Source organism: Aspergillus wentii, assembly GCF_001890725.1.
Source record: "Aspergillus wentii DTO 134E9 unplaced genomic scaffold ASPWEscaffold_1, whole genome shotgun sequence".
Lineage (NCBI taxonomy): Eukaryota > Fungi > Ascomycota > Eurotiomycetes > Eurotiales > Aspergillaceae > Aspergillus > Aspergillus wentii.
In genome coordinates, this window is record NW_024467832.1 from 1,197,336 (window position 1) to 1,215,004 (window position 17,669).

Sequence of the window (17,669 nt, forward strand, 5' to 3'; positions counted from 1 at the left end):
GGCTGTCTACTTTGGATTCATCATATCTCGATTTGAATGAGACAACCGTATTTGGTTCAATAGGTTACATGATACGACTACATTCCAGCTCAATGGCTAGCAACAGAATGACAGTACAATAAAGAACTATCGCTTATAATCGAACCGCATAAAAATCAGGATCACTCGAGGTTGATTATTTTACAAGCCCACTGGGATGAACCTCCACTGATTGGTATCCCCACGATCCTCATATCTCATCATGGATAACATTCCTCCGCCTTAATGGACCCTTCCTACTAATCTTGCACCAAGGCTAAAATGATGAAAATCAACATTGATTGAACGCTGTAACAGGTTTGCTCTTGTATCTTTTTTTTGTCCTTTTTCTTTTTATTTCCTTTTTTTTTCCCAACAGTTATGGATCGCCTTTACTCGGCAGACGATCGCGTGTTACGCTTGGTAGCGCCACCCTTGCCTGTGTCCGCGGCGGAGCTGACGGCCTCTCCAGCCTTCTCCTTGGCGGCACTGGCAGCCTCCTTGCCCTTCTTGGCGGCGGGAGCGGGGGCCGGGCTGCTGGCTCCAACGGCACCCACGATGATGAGAATCATGGTCAAGAGAAGGGCGCCCAGGCCACCAGCGACCTCGGGAACCTGCTTCACGGCGTGAACGGGGTCCTCCTTGGCGAGGCCGATGAAGTAGTCAACCTTCTCACGGACGAAAGTGACGGGGTCTTCCTGGAAGCTGACGCTGGGAGCGGCAGCCTTCTCTTCGGGCTTAGGCTTGGAAGCCTCCTCCTCGGCGACTTCAACGGGGTGCTTGACGTCGAAGGTCTCCTTGCGGAGCTTCTCAGCGTCCTCCTCGGAGTGACCAATGTAGATGTTGTTGAACAGGATGTCATTCTGCATGGTCCAGATCTCGAAACCAATCTATGTACAGGTTAGTCATTTGAGGCAACTTTAAGTTTGGGGGATCAGGGAGTCTTACGCCGCCCATGGGCTCGAAGTTGGCGGGAGTCTTGTCCTCGAAGTAGCCAGGGTTGGCAATCTTGCGGGGGGCCCAAGGACCCTTGTAGGCAGGGTTGTCGATCAGAGGGGCGGACCACTTGCCCTTGTAGGCAGGGTTCTTCTTCAAGGGAGGAGACCAGGGGCCACATCCGGAGACCTCACTGCACTGGGGGTTGGGGACAGTAGGGGGGACCCAGTCACCGTCCTCCTCGTCATCCCAATCCTCGGGCTTCTCGGCCTCAGGGTCGGGAATGCTGGTGGGTTCCTCCTCGAGCCAGTCCTCGGGCTTGGTAGCCTCCTCGTCGACAATCTCGAAGGGAGCTTCCTCATCCCAGTCCTCGGGCTTGGTGGCCTTAGGGTCGGGGATCTTAGACTCATCGACCCAGTCGGCGGGCTTCTTGTCTTTGGGGTCATCGATTTCCTTCTCGGGGTTGACAGGGGGGCTGAAATCCTCAAGGAGGGTACCGTTCTTGACAGCTTCGCCATCAATCTGAATCTGGAAGGTCTGGTCGGGTCTGACGATCAGGGTGTAAACGGAGGTGAGCTTGGAGGTACGGGCAGCGGGAGGCGCCTTGAGGTGCTTCTCCTCGTACTCGCCGGTCTTGGGGTTCTTGTGGCGGAAGATGAAGTGAACCTAGATGAAAGTAAGCCATTATGCTCTTTTGCAGTGACTGTGGGCGCAAATCATACCTTGTTGGTAGCACCGCACTTGTCGGGACCAAACATGATGACATAGGGAGAGGTGTTGGAGAACTCTTCAGCGTGGAGCTTCTTGTTCTCCTGAAGGATCTTCATGTAGGCACCACCACAAACGAGGGAGTCTATTCGAAAGAATGGTTAGCACACTGCGTAGAAAACCATGCTGTGGCAGCAAGAAACTTACTCTGGGGCTTGACCTCATACTGAACAACCAAAGTCTTGCCCTTGTTGTCAATCTTCTTGGGGAACTTGGCCGAGATAGCGTGGTGAGCAGCAGGGTTCTTCACAACGAGACCCTTGTCGCCCTCCATGCCATTGAGAACAGTGGCCTCTTCGACGGCCCATTCACCGACGTAGGCCCAGTCCTCCTCCGACTTGGAGTCCTCCTTCTTAGCGTGGGAAGGGGTCCATCTAGACTCCCAGTCATCGGTAAACTGCTCGAGGAAAGGAGCCTTGAGGGTGGTAGGCTGGAAATGATAGTTAGCAGATGCGGATATGACGCGCAGTGATAGCTATATAGATACAGTAAACAACCGAGGTCAGGGCAACAACGTACAGTGAAAGTGGGCTTCTCAGCGACGGAAACAGATTCAGGCGCCTTTTCGGTCTCCTCAGCATGGGCATATCCCATCAAAGTGGCCGAAGAGACAAGGGCCGAGGTGAACGCCGTGTTGAAACGCATGATGAACAGCAGCGCTCAGGCCAGATAAACAAACAAGAAAGTAGACAGTCAATCAATTGAGCCTCCGTGGAGGGATAAAGGGAAGAAGGGAAATACAAGATGCGCACAGCAAGCTGACGACACAAGAGAAGAGGAAGCAGAAGGGTGAGGAAAGGGCCGGATATATAAGGCTGCGCGGAGATGAATTGAAGCTGGGAAGTTCAAGGTGGCCTCTTCCACTGCCGCTGCTCCTTGTGGTAAAGTTCCACCGGCCCAAAGAGGCTAGCGGTGTTTCTCCAATGTTCTGCGATCGATTCCATGGATTATTCACTGCACGTATTGCTGTTTGATTTAATAAGCACCTAGATTTTAATTTTAAATATGCCTATCATGACACATATAGCTCTTTTATGTGAATCAAATCATTGTTTGAGGACCAATTCAGGATGAGGTAATGCTAACAATACCCATGCGCCCGAAATTGCGCGAGCTCTTTTCTTCATGTTGGCCAGGAACCCCCGCGCCTAAGCAGAAGCAGATCCCCGCCGCGGTATCCATTCTTTTCAATAATTTCCTCGTTGTGCTTTGCTTTCTTTGCTTTTCCTCGTATTCATTGGACAATTTCATTGCTTGGCTTGTCATAGTCAATCCATTCCATTGTCTGGCATATTTTGCTCTACCTAGTCTTCTCACCCCTTCACATCACCTTTAGATTTTCACTGTCGCATCATGTCGCAGGAAATCCAGCCCACCAACAATGACCATCTGGTCCAATCTGATGACCCAGAGCACCCTGCGAACAAAATCCCTGATCTGTGCCGCAGATTTTACAACTTGGGATGGGTTACAGGCACTGGTGGTGGTGTAAGTCCTATGCGTTCGCTGTGAAAAAGAACTGTTGGCTGATCAGATTCCATGCAAAGACTTCCATTCGCCGTGACAACCATATCTTCATTGCGCCTTCGGGTGTCCAAAAGGAGATGATGAAGCCTGAGAACATCTTTGTTCTTGACTTCCCCACCCCCAAGTACCCTCCCTCCGACCGCAAATATATTCGCAAGCCCCTCGACTTGAACCCATCCGCCTGTACCCCTCTGTTTCTTTCTGCGTTTGAGCGTGGTGCTGGCTGCTGCATCCACACTCACTCGCAGTGGGCAGTCCTGGTGACGCTCTTGGTTGAGCGCGAAAAGGGCCCCGGCGGTTACTTTGAGATCAGTAACATTGAACAAATCAAGGCTGTTCCCCGTGGCAAGGGCAAGGGCCAGATGGGCTTCTTCGATACGCTCCGCATTCCTATTATTGATAACACTGCATTCGAAGAGGATCTGACGGGAAGCTTGGAGAAAGCCATGGAGGACCACCCGGATACCTATGCCGTCTTGGTGAAGAGACATGGAATGTGAGTACTGGTCATCTTCATCTTTTTGATATGTAGCCTAACCAATGGAATAGCTACGTCTGGGGTGACAATGTCACAAAGGCGAAGACTCTTTGTGAGAGCTTAGATTACTTGTTCCAGCTTGCCGTGGAGATGCACAAGCTGGGACTCCCATGGGTTAAATAAACGGGTTGACACGGATGTGGTGTTGAACCATGGTCTATTGACTATAACGACGAAGATATGATGTTTGATGATGTGACTGACGAGGAATTTCCGAAAAGCTAGTATATAAAGATGATGAGATATTGAAAATACACGTTACTGCGTGGATTGCTCATGCTTATAGATGGTTCACTAGCCTATATCTGTCACTTGATGGTTGATAACAATAACATAACTATGAAATTGCTTAATTATGCACTTTCTGTTGTATCTCTCGATATTCAGTAGACATGTCAGTAGTTGCACATCTCAATCTTGGTGGGGGGAATGCTACTGTTGACGGCCCGTTAAGGTCGGACGGCGTGCGGATCATCTGTCCACTCCCTGATTCCCCGACTCTCCAACTGCTGCGAACCCATCAACCCTCGTCTCTGAATCAACAACACCTTTTGCATAGTCTTATTGATTGATTTTAATCTCCTTCGAAGCCCATTGCTCGACCACAGTTGAACTTTTACACATCACCATGGATCTGGACGCTGGGGACTCCCCGTGGGGCGGTAAGCAGGCAATCATGATGTCGCTGCGCGTCTGGGATTGTATCACTAATTCACTTTGCAGATGTGCCCTCGCAATCTACAAACCTTAGCGCATCGAAGCAGGACAATGATGAAAATAGTACGTCTCCTTTCTATCTCCCTGGAAAGACCCATGGCGAACTAAAACTCATTGCCCGCAGCCCCAGGACAACCCGCACAAACCAGCTCGAACCCCCCTCGTTCGCCAGTACGTCGAGGCCCGCGAGGCACCCGCAAAATTAACGCACAAGCAACAAAGCTGGAGGCTGTTGATGATACCGTTGATCCGCTCGGTCCGCTTGGCGAGAGCACCGCCGTCGAGAGTAGTCTGTCGCCTAGCGAGGAGGCACCTGCACCACCCCAGAAGGAACCATTCGCTGCGCGCAATGCCCGTCCGACGTCGTCTACATCTCAAACATCCAGTGGTGCTGCATTGGCGGACTCAGTGAACCTAGAAGAGGATGGTGCGGGGTTCAGAGGACCTCCACCGGTGCAACCCCCGACGGACGCAGCGGGAACGAAACGACAGTCTCAGCCCAGCGTCAGTATTGAACAGGCCGCGAAACCAACTTTCGAGATCACTGTGGGAGATCCCCACAAGGTAGGAGATTTGACTAGCAGCCATATCGTTTATCAAGTTAGAACCAAGGTAACATTGACATTCCTACCCTTAAATCCGCAGGCGCGATGGGACTATGCTGACGTTGGTTGTAGACAAGTTCTAAGGCGTACCGACAACCCGAGTTTGCCGTCACCCGTCGATACCGTGATTTCTTATGGCTCTACAACTCGCTGCACGGCAACAATCCCGGTGTCGTTGTGCCCCCTCCCCCAGAGAAGCAGGCGGTTGGTCGATTCGATACGAACTTTGTTGAGTCTAGAAGAGCTGCTTTGGAGCGTATGCTCAACAAGACTGCATCGCACCCTATCCTTCAGCATGATGCAGACCTCAAAATCTTCCTCGAGAGCGAAACGTTCACCATCGACGTTAAGAACAAGGAAAACCGAGAGCCCGATCTCGGTCAGAATAAGGGCATGTTCAGTTCATTTGGAATCAGCGTTGGTGGAGGAGGAAAGTTTGTAGAGCATGATGATGTAAGTTTTGATCGGGAATATTGCGATGAACTCGCCTGATAATAACGCCTACAGTGGTTCCATGATCGTAAAATTTACCTGGATGCGTTGGAGAACCAACTGAAAGCATTGCTGAAAGGCATTGACACTGTGGTTACACAGCGAAAGGGTCTGGCAGATGCAGCTGGTGACTTTTCGGCCTCACTCCACGCATTGGCGGCTGTCGAATTGTCTCCGGCTCTCTCTAGCCCCTTGGATGGACTTTCAGACCTACAATTACGCATAAGAGAGTTGTACGAAAGACAGGCTCAGCATGATATTCTCACACTCGGAATCACAATTGACGAATATATTCGTCTCATTGGAAGTGTTAAGACGGCTTTCTCGCAACGTCAAAAGGCCTACCACACCTGGCATGCAGCAGAGTCAGATATGCAGAAGCGAAAACACACCCAAGAGAAACTTCTTCGACAAGGAAAGACCCAACAAGACCGCCTGAACCAGGCCAACGCCGATGTTGCAGATGCCGAGAGAAAGGTCCACCAGACGAAACTGTTGTTTGAGGACATGGGGAAGTTGATGCGGAGTGAGCTGCAGCGGTTTGAAAGGGAGAAGGTAGAAGATTTCAAGTCCGGTGTTGAGACCTTCTTGGAGAGTGCTGTCGAGGCTCAGAAAGAGGTGAGTCGATACTACCCCGGTTTGCCCTTTTGAATCGATCTAATCCTCTTGTAGTTGATTGAACTTTGGGAAACCTTCCTCATGCAGTTAGACGCGGGCGAGGAAAGCAATCCGTTCTACTCATCCATCCCTGCTGCTGGTGATGCACCCGCAACTGAGTCGGGAAGCACTGAAGCTGCCTCCGTGACCACTGGAGGAGAGGATGCTTAAAGCTGATCTCTTCCTTACATACCCTTTCTCTTACTCTGCCATGTACAAAAGAGCAGCATCGACGTACTTGGGCATCTTTATAGCCCCTATATCGTATCAAACTCGGATGGCCTGCGCATTGTTTTTTTTTAAGCTGCGATGACAGTATTATGCAAACGTGAAATCTGAATACCATTGTTAGTATACTGAGTATCAATAACGAAGGACCTGGTTCCAACATCTTCGTGTCGTCTCTATAACTGTAACTCGCTTTCCAATATCCGGTTGCCTCAATATACATAATGTATCGGGAATAAACAAAACTCATTTCTCTACGATTGCTTCAATTACCAATATTGTTTGAGCTTCATGCTCGAGGTTGAAATTTCCAACAAGTGGTATGATGGTATGATGTACATATACATGAAAGTCTAACAAATATGGGCCATAATAACGATGATAACAAAAAAGATACACCCGCATGATGTCTGCCACAAGACATCCTGCCCACCAGCCATGAACAGCCCGAATAATGATATGAATGCTATCGTCCATGCGGTCTTCCCATCCTCTTTTCGTATCGTACAAAAAGAAAACAAAACAATGTCAACTCCCTAGCGTGTTGCGAATCGCTACCAATTCCGATTATCTTTCAGAAATCCCAATATGCTCTCCCCCCATCTCGAACGAGCTTAATCCTTCTTCTTCCCGGGGGCACCCTGCTCTTCCTGTCCAAACGAGCTGATCAAGTCCAATAAGTTGTCCTCCTCTTCCTGTTCTCTAGCAGCCTCTGCTTCGGCCTCCGCTTTGCTCTGGCCAGCAGCCTGCTTCTCCTGTACCTCCTCCTCGGTGGGTGTATTTGCGTCCCAGCTCCTACCGAACTTGGCTCGGAAAGCAGCCAATCGACCAGCCTCGTCCTCTTCGACGTTCAGCAATTTGCTCGACGATGGGTTCCAGAGCAGGGAATTGCGCGTGTCTCGGGTGGAGCGGTAGACGGGGACCGGAGAGGTGGTGCGGTGTGTGAAGGTACTGCCATCAGACATGGTAATGAGCTGAGTGAAGGTGTATGGGCGCTTAGGCCGGCGGAGGAGGGTTGCATGTCGACATTGCGAGCAGATGAAGGTGGTGGAGGTCTGGACTTTGGCGACGGTGGCCGTACTCCGGCGGAGGGGGGTGGTGAATGACATTTGGAGGTGCCTTTTCTGGTCTTCCTCAAGAGATTTTGATAGGAAACAGATAATGAAGCAGGATTCAGCTCGAGGACAATGGATTGGTTGAAATTGGGCTGCTCCAAAGCGCTGCTGCGGTGGTCTATCGTTGCTTTGGCCGAGAAATTTCGCGGTTCCAAGGTCGGAGTTATGTAAGCACCGACCCTTTTTTCCTTTATTTTTCGGGACTGCGGAGTTCCTGGTCAGACAATGAGGGACGAGAGTGGACTCGGACAATGATTGCCAATTGATTTCGTCTTTCAGTCTGGTACATGAACTCTTCATGATGACTTTGGAGAGCTTCGATGGTCTCTTTTCCAGTTTTATTGTCCAATCTCCCGCCATTCCTTGAACCCTTCGCTGTTCCGCCGGCGGCATGAAGCTCCCATACTCTCGTCCTGTGCTTGTCGCAAGCCAGATTGCGGGACAGTTCAGAGGTTGGTATATATTCTAGTCCATTTACTCAAAGAAATTGCCTTATTGACACATTATAGGGCCACGTTTTTATACTGCCATCTCTAATCGACTTTCCCGTTCTTCCCTTCCACTCGGTCGACCAATACAACAATGGCAGTCATGTAGAACCGTCGCCGATACCACAGCAGCCTCGAAGGCAAATATTGCACAGCAAGCTCAGGGAAATCTCTCAGACAGCGATATTCCCCTGTCCGACCAAGTCCGCCTGTTAATGAGACGAGTGCCTTATCCGGTTGCCATCATCACCGCCACCGATCCTCATGGCCCCATCGATAAAGCCTTTCGAGGAATGACCGTTTCCTCCTTCAATACAGTATCGCTCAAACCGGAGCCGGTTATTTCGTTCAATGTGAAACGACCGTCTGAAACGTTGAACGCACTCAAACCCTCCGGACGATTTCTCGTGCACCTCTTGTCGCCCCTGCAAACGACAGCCGCCCTTGCTCGAGACTTTTCCAAGGGTAACCATAACCTGACCCTTCTAAACGGAGAGGGAGACTTCGAATTTGCTTCGCATGCACCCAGTGACGACATGGAGTCTGCTAGACCACTCCCCGTTCTCCAGAAGAGGGCCCAGTCTACAGGAAACACCGAAGCCGAATTGGTGGACTTCCCTTTCGTGTTAGAATGCACACTCAAGCCCCAAGAGATTGAGGTGAACGACCACACAATTGTCCTCGGAAGTGTCGTAAAGACACTCCCCGGACGCCCCTTGAGCATTGATATGAAGGACAACAAGGCCAGCTCAGCATCTGATCTGTGTCTTACCTACGCCGACACTCGATTTTGGGAAATGGGCCACAAAATCTAGCATCCAGAGCTTTTCTCCACGAAACAGGCCTATTCTTTTTGAAATAAACCCCACTAATAAAGTGGGATTGAATGCATGAGATGTCTCTTTTATAGGCTCTCGAATCCAGTCAGTCATCTATGGACTGAAGAGAGCTCTTCATTTATGACACCATGTGGGCAGCTGGCAGGTCCACTGGTCAACTTGTACAATATGATGGGTTAGAAGCCATTGGCGAGGGATGAAGGAGAGGTTAGATTCACTTGTATCTATAAACATAATAAATACATAACAATATGAAATGCCATGCAGGTATAGGATATATGTACGTATCTTGCCTTGCCATGATATATCTCCCCTTGACTGAATATCAGATGGATCCATCCAATGGATCTTGACTTGGTAAATACAATACCACAGACTTGAGCTTTTAGCGCGCGGAATTAACGTCACGTATGTAATCATGTAAGTTTCCTCAGCCCTACGTATTGAATTTTACGATCTCATGTACCAGCGCAACTCAATGGAAGACATTGAGATAAGCGTCAAGATATACTTTTGCAATTATAAGTGTAGTGTATATGCAGATTGGGGTGCTTCAATTTTGACCATTCTTTGCTAGGTACACCATTGTATCAGTTACTGGTGATTTACAGGTGTCACTGAATACACATGAACATGGAATAGATGAACGGTTTCAGATGAGATCTACAAAAGATGAAGGACGCAAGATTGACCACAGGCCATGCTAAGCTCTTCGGAGCGCTGAAGATGAGGTCGCAGAAACGGGGATCATGGATCCCAGGAAAGCTCACTCATCCAGGGCCACGTCGGAGAAGGATAACACGAGGAGAAATGAAGACAGAACATATGCAACTGGAGGCTATACAGCTACCGCAACGGCTACAAAGTAAACTATTTCTAGTTTCCTTTGCCTCGCGCAGAATTCGGGCTGCCACTTCCGCTACCGCTTCCACCACTGGCACCGCTTCCACTGCCACTTCCACGACTACCAACCCGCTGGAATGGGCTAGAAACAGGTCTCAGACCGGAGTTCAAAGCATTGCTCTCCGATCCAGAGCTCCTCCTCTTAATAGACACCATATCGGGTAGCTCGGGTTGGAAAGACGGGAGGCGGCTCGCATCCATAAGATCGGATCCATATTGACTGCTCCGGCCGGATCGGTTCGAGAAGGATCGGTCGCGGTGGATCAAATCTGTGCCGAAATACGAGTTGGTAGTGGCGAGCGGAGAGGTCGGAAATTGCTGCAGATAAGACGGCTGTCCCGGGCTGGTCGGGCGAGAGGATCCTGCTCCAGCGAGAGACGATGCATGCTGGAGGGGACTCGACTTCAGCGGAGGAAAGCTAAGCCCGAGTAGCGATCTAGTGTTCGGCGCTGTAGATGTCAGTGCAGCCAGGGACATACCCGAGGTCTCGGGGAGAGGATTGGTGCCCGGCAAATTGCCTTCGGGAGTGAGCGGGCCAGGGTCCATGAGCATCTGCTGCTGTTGCTGCTGAATGACTTGCTCGATAGCAGACGATTGGTGCCAAAGTTGACTGGTGCGTAACTGGTAATCCTGCACGGACTGGCTGATGCTGGCGAATTGCTCGTTGAAGTTGGCTTCAAGCTTCGCATGGTCCTGCTCCCTTGCAAATTGTTCCGCGGCACGACGCTCCCTTTCGTTGAGTCCCTGGGCATTGGCAGATATAATTCTCTCATATTGCTCGTTGACTCTGGTCCGACGACCCTGAAGACGTTCCCGCCTCTGAATAGTCGAGTTCAAGTCAGATTCCAACGAGGAAATTTCCCGAGCGACAGCAGAACGCGCCGAAGCAAGCTCCTCCTTGGTTGAGTTGAAAAGTTCCAGTTCCTTCTCAAAGTTGGCTTTTTGTGTTTTCCATTCCTGAATCTCCTCCTCGGGTACGTTCTCCATGTCGTCAAGTTGAGCCTCGAGAGCGGCGGTAGCTTCCTCAGTCTGGCGAATGTTCCGCTCCAGTTGAAGGGAGCGTTGCTTTTGTCTGTTTTCATCCGTTCCACTGTGAAGACGATGGTTGTAATTGTCCAGCTCTTTCTTGATCTTGGAAACCACGAGCTTGTGATCATTCTTAGCTTTCTTCAACCGAGAACGCTTCTCGTTCAGTTTGGCTTCCGCGTTGACGATGGAATTCTTGAGTGTGGTGGTCGGAGACGAGGGGCGGTAGGACGGTTGCGGCGGAGGAGCGACGGAAGATACAGCTGTGCATATGGTTAGAATGAACGTAGCAATATACTGACTGGGGTTTGATAAATTACCTTGCTCTGTGTCAGTTGTGGCGGGAGTCTTGACACTCATGACACAGATCTCTTCGTCATTATCACTTCGCACAAAGGAACAAGTATAAGCGCAATTGGGGGCGAGACCAGATATCTCGCCACGCCAGTTAACAGCGCTCGATCCCTTGTCAGAGTCCTCCACTTTGCAGATGTTCGCAGTCGCCCAGAGGGCGCCATTGACGCAGACATAGAATGGCTCCATCTCATCACCGAGGTGCCCAGCTTCGCAGGCACCATTCACGATGGCATCATCTGCCGAAGAAAAATCCCCGGCAGCGAACTTGATTGTAGAACTATCAACTTCGGTGACCCAAACCAACCCATCGTCCAAAGAAACGCCTTGAAGATCCTCCTCAGTCATTGTAAAGCTTCGACCTGTTTTCGACAAAACCCGTGAATGTTCATATTCCCTCATAACGGTAACCTTTGTACTAGCGAGCGCAGCCCAAAATGGTTGGCGACTCCGCACCTGATTTGCCTGCCTCCTACGTTTCTTCGCCGAGATTAATCGATCCCTGCCGTCTTTGAGCGACGACGCCGGAATGATTTGACCATCGGGGCCGATGAAAGAGGAGACACTTGCACCGGATTCGAACGAGGAATCAATTTGCGTTTGTGAACCCGCGGATGCTTCGGTATCGACACGTTTTCCTGTTCGAGACGGTGTGGGAGACCTATTTTTGGCCATTGAGCGCCTTGCCATTGCGGTGCCGGCTTGGGCTAGTATATGGACGGCAAGCAAGCTCCGTAACCAACTCGGGGATGTCTGCGGCTCGGTACGTCGAAATTCAGGCGGTAAGAAATGGGAGTATTGCGACAATATATCGGGACTGATGATTTTTGAAGAAAGAAGATGACCAATAACAAAATCCTGTATACCTTTACTGCGGAGGATGTGTAAAACAAGAACGATACCAACACAAAGAGTATTGACACCTCCATTTTTTCCCGAACCTCCTCCACCCAGTGTAATGGCGACCTGAACGTGGGCCAAATCCAATGCAAAATTTTGCGCCCACGTCCACATGAAGAGACCCCAAAAAAGCAGACAGAACCCATCCATCGCTATCATTGTACCAAGGGATGGCGTTCCGGCGGGGCCCTGGAAGATGTCAAAGTTGGACGACAACGAACCAGACGACGCGCCACCAGGTGGCATAAAGGTGAGGGAGGCGAAGAGAAACTGGACCAACGTAAGAACCATAGGCGGGAGCTGCAGCAGGAAGATCAGGATGGCAATCGTATCGTAGATGGGGCAAGATTTGAGAATAGTCGACGCCAGCTGGAGCGGATTGATCGAGGAATTCGAACCGGACCTCTTGAAACCAAGCGTGGACTTATCCGAGCGACGCGAGGCCTGGCCGGTCAGGCTACCGTTCGGCGCCGCATCCCCATTTGTTTGCTCGTGCGACATATCCGAATTGCCCTTGCTGTACCCATTCGGATAACCACGCCCATTGCCATCCGATTTGGAGCTATCCGCCGTTCCGTTGACTTTGGTCGCAGTCGCTACCGACGCGATGGCGGGATCGCTTGAAGAGCGAGACGAAAGCAAGTCGACTTGAGAGGAGACCGGTGCAGAGCCGCTGCTGGCGTTCCCATTCAGATGTCCATTTGATTTTTGCTTGGTCACTTTCTTGCCGGGACCGACGAGGCCATTCTCTTGCCGATTGCTATTACTCTTCCGGGCCGTAGCTGATGAACGTGGCATGGACGAGCCTTATAACCAGGTCCGAGTCAACTTGGCAAGAAGAAGCCAAGGACTTGGACCAGGCGAAAAGTGAGAGCGAAGACAGTGTGGAGTATTGGGGGAGGGAGGGGAGGGAAGGGGTGGTGAAAGGCCGAGGTGGAGGGAATGAATCAGGGAAGTGTGCGGGAAAAGAGAATGACAGAAGGAGTGAACAGGGAGACCGAAAGGACAGAGAAGAAGAATAAGGAAAGATGCAGATAAGAATTTAGACGGATATGGATTGGGGGGGGGGGGGGTAGAAGAAGAAGAGAGGGTGGCGGGGAGGGGAGGAAAAGAAGGAAAAATGAATGAATGAGGTTTGGTTGACTTTTGGGTCTGGATAGACGAGGCGGGAAAAGGACTGAGACCAAAAAGGTTGGAAGTTTGGCTGTCGATCGTCAGAACCGGACAGGGCGTGGGTGCCTGAGGCAGCGGTCTGACTTTTTCATACATACAATACGCAGATCATACGTTACGGTACACTATTTTTAGTACATACCAAACAATACAGCATCTTTCAGCATTCATCCAATATATTCTTAAGCAACTTCAACAACTTCACTTCATTCTCTTTCAGTAGACCGTTGGTACCCTCGATGCTTCTCTGCAACCCCAGTGGCATCCATGGATAGCGGGCTAGGTTCTAATCCACATCGTTTTAGTCACCGAGTTGTAGTTGATGCTAGAAGCTGTATTAGCCACGGACTATATAGGTCTTGACGACTTACCGAGCATTAGAAGCCTCAACTTCTCCATCTTCTTCAAGAGCATCTAGTATCGGACGACTCCAGGCAAGACTGACGTCATTGTAAACGAACTCTCCTGGTCGTGTGGACTGGGTTATATCCTTTTTAACTTGAGTGAGGAGGGCCTGCGGTGTAGAGAACGTAGAGGCTGAAACCTCAACCACAGGATAGTCCATGTTTTCTTGTTCTCTCGTGGTTGGTATAATAGTTGCAGGAGAGAATTGAGAAGGAGGCTTAAAATTGGTTTAAAAAATAGAAAGTCAATGAGTGAAGTGTGACATCAGGAATAGTCAACTACAGCCAGAAGTAGTTCAATCATTAAGACTTTGATAAGCTGGATACCATGCTATGATTTACGCTATGAATATAGTATCCAATAGATAGTAAAGATAATTGGATACATATACATCAGTCAGGATAAACAATTGACAGTACTTATGCATTATATCCAATCAAACGTCTATATCATAAGCAGTAGAAAACCTTTATAAGAGCTTAATCTCTCAAATAAGCCGTCTTACTTAATAAACATTCAAACTGTTGTATACTATGGCAAGAACACTTGACACAGGATCTGTCGATCTTTTACCCTCGCTTTCCAATTTCCGTCCAACAACACACATATTCAGGTAGTATGCATATTCAATACAGTTGTTGAGGCGCAAATAGGCAGGCTGATCTGACGATCCTGACCTCTTCTGCGGGGTTGTCCTACTAGTCAGAGCCTAGAGAACTGAACTACCTACGCAGTGCCCTCACACAAAATTTTCATGCTAGTCGATATTCTCAGTATAGTCCGTGATTATGCTGCATTTTGCATGAATGGATACAGAATATGAAAACTCGGTAGGATGTCCATATGTCAGGTCAGGGTCTCGGTATCACATGCTCGGCTATCTTGCGAGGTTTGCGAGGATAGTGGATTGTGGTTATGGTTTATGACTACCATTTTTGCATGACCGTCGACATATAGCCCTAAGTCTTGCAAGGATCATATCGAATTTTCATACTTGTCACTTGTGGCAGGTCTGACGGTGCAGATCATGGATAAGCCGCTGTCAGTCAGTCTGGTGGTGAGCATCTTGGCCATGCAGTATCACTCTTAGATTCAACAGATGCCTATCGCTTGTTTTCAATAATAACTAGAATGATAATTCAACATACGACGGAGTACCAAGAAGGTAAATTGCTGAACGACTGTTGACGGATGGACGGTGGTACCATACAATACGAATACGGAAATACGATTTCAAGATCGGAAAAATCCCCACTTAGATAGCATCATCGTCACTCCATCCGTCCATATTCGTTAGACAAGGTTAGCAGCTCTCCATGATCCTATCATCGTCCACGCAGCTCCGAGTTGGATAAATAAAATATGCACGAAGGCACGAAGCCTGTCTGTCCGAGTTGTCATTTGCTGGACTGAACTGGGATGGGCAAGGAAATATTGATCTTTTTACTAACAGGATGGATCTGCCGTTTCTGCCCCCAAAAGGGATACTGTACTCGTGTTAGTCGAGCGAGAGTTGGTCGCTGCCCCGCAACGCTTGTCAGATGATGGCCAGAATCTGATATAAGACTGGCTGTTCGTCAAGGACACTTGCTTATTATTCTTTCTATTCAATTCAGCCATCCTCTCTCATCGCTACATTGCCAACTCTTCACCTCTTCTACCCGCGTATCGCCAAATTTCCAGTTCAAGACCCACTGCCCAGCCGGCCAATGGCAGCACAGCCTCACAGGCCTTAAACGCAGCGCCGGTCGATCATTTCGCTCGTTTTACCGCTTGTGGCACTAGCGGCAGGGTCCAATTCATCATGTGTAGCAGTACAAAATTGAGTCTGTTGGAATAATAAAGTATCATATCAACCGTTAGATGTCTGGGGTTAAACTCAGCCGATCCAAGGCCGCCCCGAAGCCGACCGTTGGAATGGACATCTAGGAAATGGTAGCATCAATGTAAGCTGGAAAGTAAATCTGACCCGACGAGCTAATATCAGAATTAGAAGTAGGAACGGAATTGTCAACCAAACTAGTAGATAATTCGGAGAATTCATACTATTTCACTACGCACTACTGAAGAGTCGATTTCATGAAATGACATGACATACGTGTTTGCTTGTTTCTTCTGACTTCCCCCACGTCTGTACAAATCATGCACCCTGCATGCAGAGCTCGAAAGAAGTCGGGATTGAAATTGGTTGCTTCTGGGATTATCTACAGTATGCCGGTTATGATTTGTCGGTGCGTTGTCATTGATGTGCATGTCCACGCAAGCTTGTCGCTTTGCTTCATGTCTTTCATCTTTATTTGTAGGAGGGATCGGATCAATATGAAGATGCATATGCACAGCCACTTGAGTTGTCCGTCTATCAGACCTAGTCAGATGAGCGTTTCAAATACAGATCAAAGATCAGCCAATTCAATTGACTTGTATTATATCATCCATGTACAGTACATACCCGATAGTATAGTTATTTACCTGAGGGTATATCACTCTGCTACTTCTTAGCAGACCCTGTATCTTCAACAGCATCTGCGCGATCCCAGCTCTCTAACTCTAGTGTTCGAACTTGGTTTTCAATATCCACAATCCGCTGCTGCCAGACCTTCTTGGCCTCTTCTTGGAGCTCCCACATGGCCTTGAACTGCTCCATCACATATGGCGGCAGCGCCGTCTTCTTTTTCCCTTTGTAGTCATATGTGACGATGTCCTCGTGACACCGGGCAGCAGGCCGTTGGCGCGCCTCGGAAAGGATAATCACCTGAAGCTCAAAAGCATACTGAGAAGGAGCAGCAGTCGGGTCGTGGACAAGCTTATGGTAAACGGAGATCTTGTCGGGGTACGTCATGGGCTATACGAGCATGTATGTCAGCGACAATAATACCTCAAGCCAGGCAAGACGAAAGCCTCACGAATTTGTAATCGACCTTGATGCTCCGCAGAATCAGGCCAATGCCGGTCGAATTGAGAAGATTACTCCATCGTTTCCTGTTGGCTGGGTCTATGTGTATGCCGATGTTGCGTGTGAGGTTCACTCTGGCGGTTTCGGCGTATCGCACGTACGTCACATTGTTGACATGCCCTGCATTAAATCAGCCATTTCACTTCAGTACGATCCAAGCACAATATCGAAAACGTACCCTAATCTGTCAGCTCAGGTATACAACAACTGGGGTGCCGGCCTTACCATAGTATCCTAACCACAAGCAAGCAAAGCGCATAAGCTACTCATCTCATCCCATAAACAGAAAACAGAACTCAGATTCATACCATCTCTCCCCAAACCACATTATGACGAAACAACCCCCTCCTCGTCTCGTTGGTCAGATAACCCTCACTCCCCGCAACCAGCTCGCGCCAATCCCTCGCAAGCTGCTGCAGTATGCCCCCTGCCTCGTCGATCTGTGTCGGCTTCAGTCCAAACATCATACACCGCCCTACCCTCCTCTTCATCATGGTCAGCCATCGTGGATCAATGGTGTGGGGTTTCGTCGTCGCGGGTTTCTGTTTCGGGTCGGAGCTCTGCGGCGCGGGTGAGGTTGAGAATAGGCGGGTGCTGGTGATGCCAATTGAGGGTCGCGGGGTAGAGACAGCGAGATGCTGTTTTTGTAGAAACTGTCTTCTTATCATCTTGCTGGTGGGTTGTCGGAATTAGAGGTTGGATGTTGATGTCTGGAGTTGATGGCGTTGGCTCTCCGCAGTCCGCCCTTAGCCTAAGCTGTACTCTGTAGGGCGTAGTAGCCGGCGTCGGTTAACCCTGCTCTAACTCACAGTACTCAGTAGGCTACAGAGTACTACTACAAAAATAAACAATTATTTATTGAATGATAAGTGACAATTGGACGAGACTTGGTCTCAGATATAATCTTGCATCCAGGGTTGAAGATCAATTTGTGGGTTCTAGTTTCATCTTAATGAACCTTACCCCGAATACCACCCCTATAGAACAGCATCTTAAGACTCGATCTTGGCATTTAAGATATACAAAC

The 17,669-nt window shown here is 49.3% G+C and overlaps 8 protein-coding genes across 8 annotated transcripts; 3 read left to right on the top strand and 5 right to left on the bottom strand.

Annotated features, from left to right (window-relative positions):
- Positions 1–324: 324 nt before the first annotated feature.
- On the bottom strand, positions 325–2,598 carry clxA (calnexin). Its single transcript, XM_040833877.1, has 5 exons — positions 2,242–2,598; positions 1,870–2,152; positions 1,677–1,807; positions 967–1,620; positions 325–908 (listed from the first exon to the last, which is right to left on the bottom strand). The coding sequence occupies exons 1-5, from the start codon at positions 2,365–2,367 to the stop codon at positions 411–413; spliced, it is 1,692 nt and encodes a 563-aa protein (XP_040694126.1). The 5' UTR covers positions 2,368–2,598; the 3' UTR covers positions 325–410.
- A 108-nt stretch (positions 2,599–2,706) lies between these two features.
- Positions 2,707–4,150, top strand: mde1 (methylthioribulose 1-phosphate dehydratase MDE1). Its single transcript, XM_040831755.1, has 3 exons — positions 2,707–3,210; positions 3,270–3,745; positions 3,799–4,150. Exons 1-3 carry the CDS (start codon positions 3,076–3,078, stop codon positions 3,908–3,910), a joined length of 723 nt encoding a protein of 240 aa, XP_040694127.1. The 5' UTR covers positions 2,707–3,075; the 3' UTR covers positions 3,911–4,150.
- A 166-nt stretch (positions 4,151–4,316) lies between these two features.
- Positions 4,317–6,571, top strand: ASPWEDRAFT_33849 (sorting nexin 1). The gene is made up of 6 exons (XM_040833878.1): positions 4,317–4,449; positions 4,511–4,567; positions 4,629–5,116; positions 5,182–5,562; positions 5,617–6,219; positions 6,274–6,571. Exons 1-6 carry the CDS (start codon positions 4,416–4,418, stop codon positions 6,427–6,429), a joined length of 1,719 nt encoding a protein of 572 aa, XP_040694128.1. The 5' UTR covers positions 4,317–4,415; the 3' UTR covers positions 6,430–6,571.
- Positions 6,572–6,741: 170 nt separating this feature from the next.
- ASPWEDRAFT_33850 (mitochondrial 54S ribosomal protein bL31m) lies at positions 6,742–7,721 on the bottom strand. Its single transcript, XM_040833879.1, has one exon. The coding sequence runs from the start codon at positions 7,593–7,595 to the stop codon at positions 7,101–7,103; it is 495 nt and encodes a 164-aa protein (XP_040694129.1). The 5' UTR covers positions 7,596–7,721; the 3' UTR covers positions 6,742–7,100.
- Positions 7,722–7,820: 99 nt separating this feature from the next.
- ASPWEDRAFT_33851 (flavin reductase family protein) lies at positions 7,821–9,241 on the top strand. Its single transcript, XM_040833880.1, has 2 exons — positions 7,821–8,053; positions 8,111–9,241. Exons 1-2 carry the CDS (start codon positions 7,993–7,995, stop codon positions 8,902–8,904), a joined length of 855 nt encoding a protein of 284 aa, XP_040694130.1. The 5' UTR covers positions 7,821–7,992; the 3' UTR covers positions 8,905–9,241.
- A 184-nt stretch (positions 9,242–9,425) lies between these two features.
- ASPWEDRAFT_55868 (putative ubiquitination network signaling protein) lies at positions 9,426–13,184 on the bottom strand. Its single transcript, XM_040838254.1, has 2 exons — positions 11,178–13,184; positions 9,426–11,120 (listed from the first exon to the last, which is right to left on the bottom strand). Exons 1-2 carry the CDS (start codon positions 12,907–12,909, stop codon positions 9,805–9,807), a joined length of 3,048 nt encoding a protein of 1,015 aa, XP_040694131.1. The 5' UTR covers positions 12,910–13,184; the 3' UTR covers positions 9,426–9,804.
- A 265-nt stretch (positions 13,185–13,449) lies between these two features.
- On the bottom strand, positions 13,450–13,849 carry ASPWEDRAFT_178309 (uncharacterized protein; the record flags this gene model as incomplete). Its single annotated transcript, XM_040831756.1, has 2 exons — positions 13,450–13,609; positions 13,656–13,849. The coding sequence occupies 2 exons, from the start codon at positions 13,847–13,849 to the stop codon at positions 13,564–13,566; spliced, it is 240 nt and encodes a 79-aa protein (XP_040694132.1). The 3' UTR covers positions 13,450–13,563.
- Positions 13,850–15,974: 2,125 nt separating this feature from the next.
- ASPWEDRAFT_33856 (thioesterase family protein) lies at positions 15,975–17,491 on the bottom strand. Its single transcript, XM_040833881.1, has 4 exons — positions 16,951–17,491; positions 16,867–16,876; positions 16,593–16,762; positions 15,975–16,531 (listed from the first exon to the last, which is right to left on the bottom strand). The coding sequence occupies exons 1-4, from the start codon at positions 17,308–17,310 to the stop codon at positions 16,178–16,180; spliced, it is 894 nt and encodes a 297-aa protein (XP_040694133.1). The 5' UTR covers positions 17,311–17,491; the 3' UTR covers positions 15,975–16,177.
- Between the last annotated feature and the right edge of the window lie 178 nt (positions 17,492–17,669).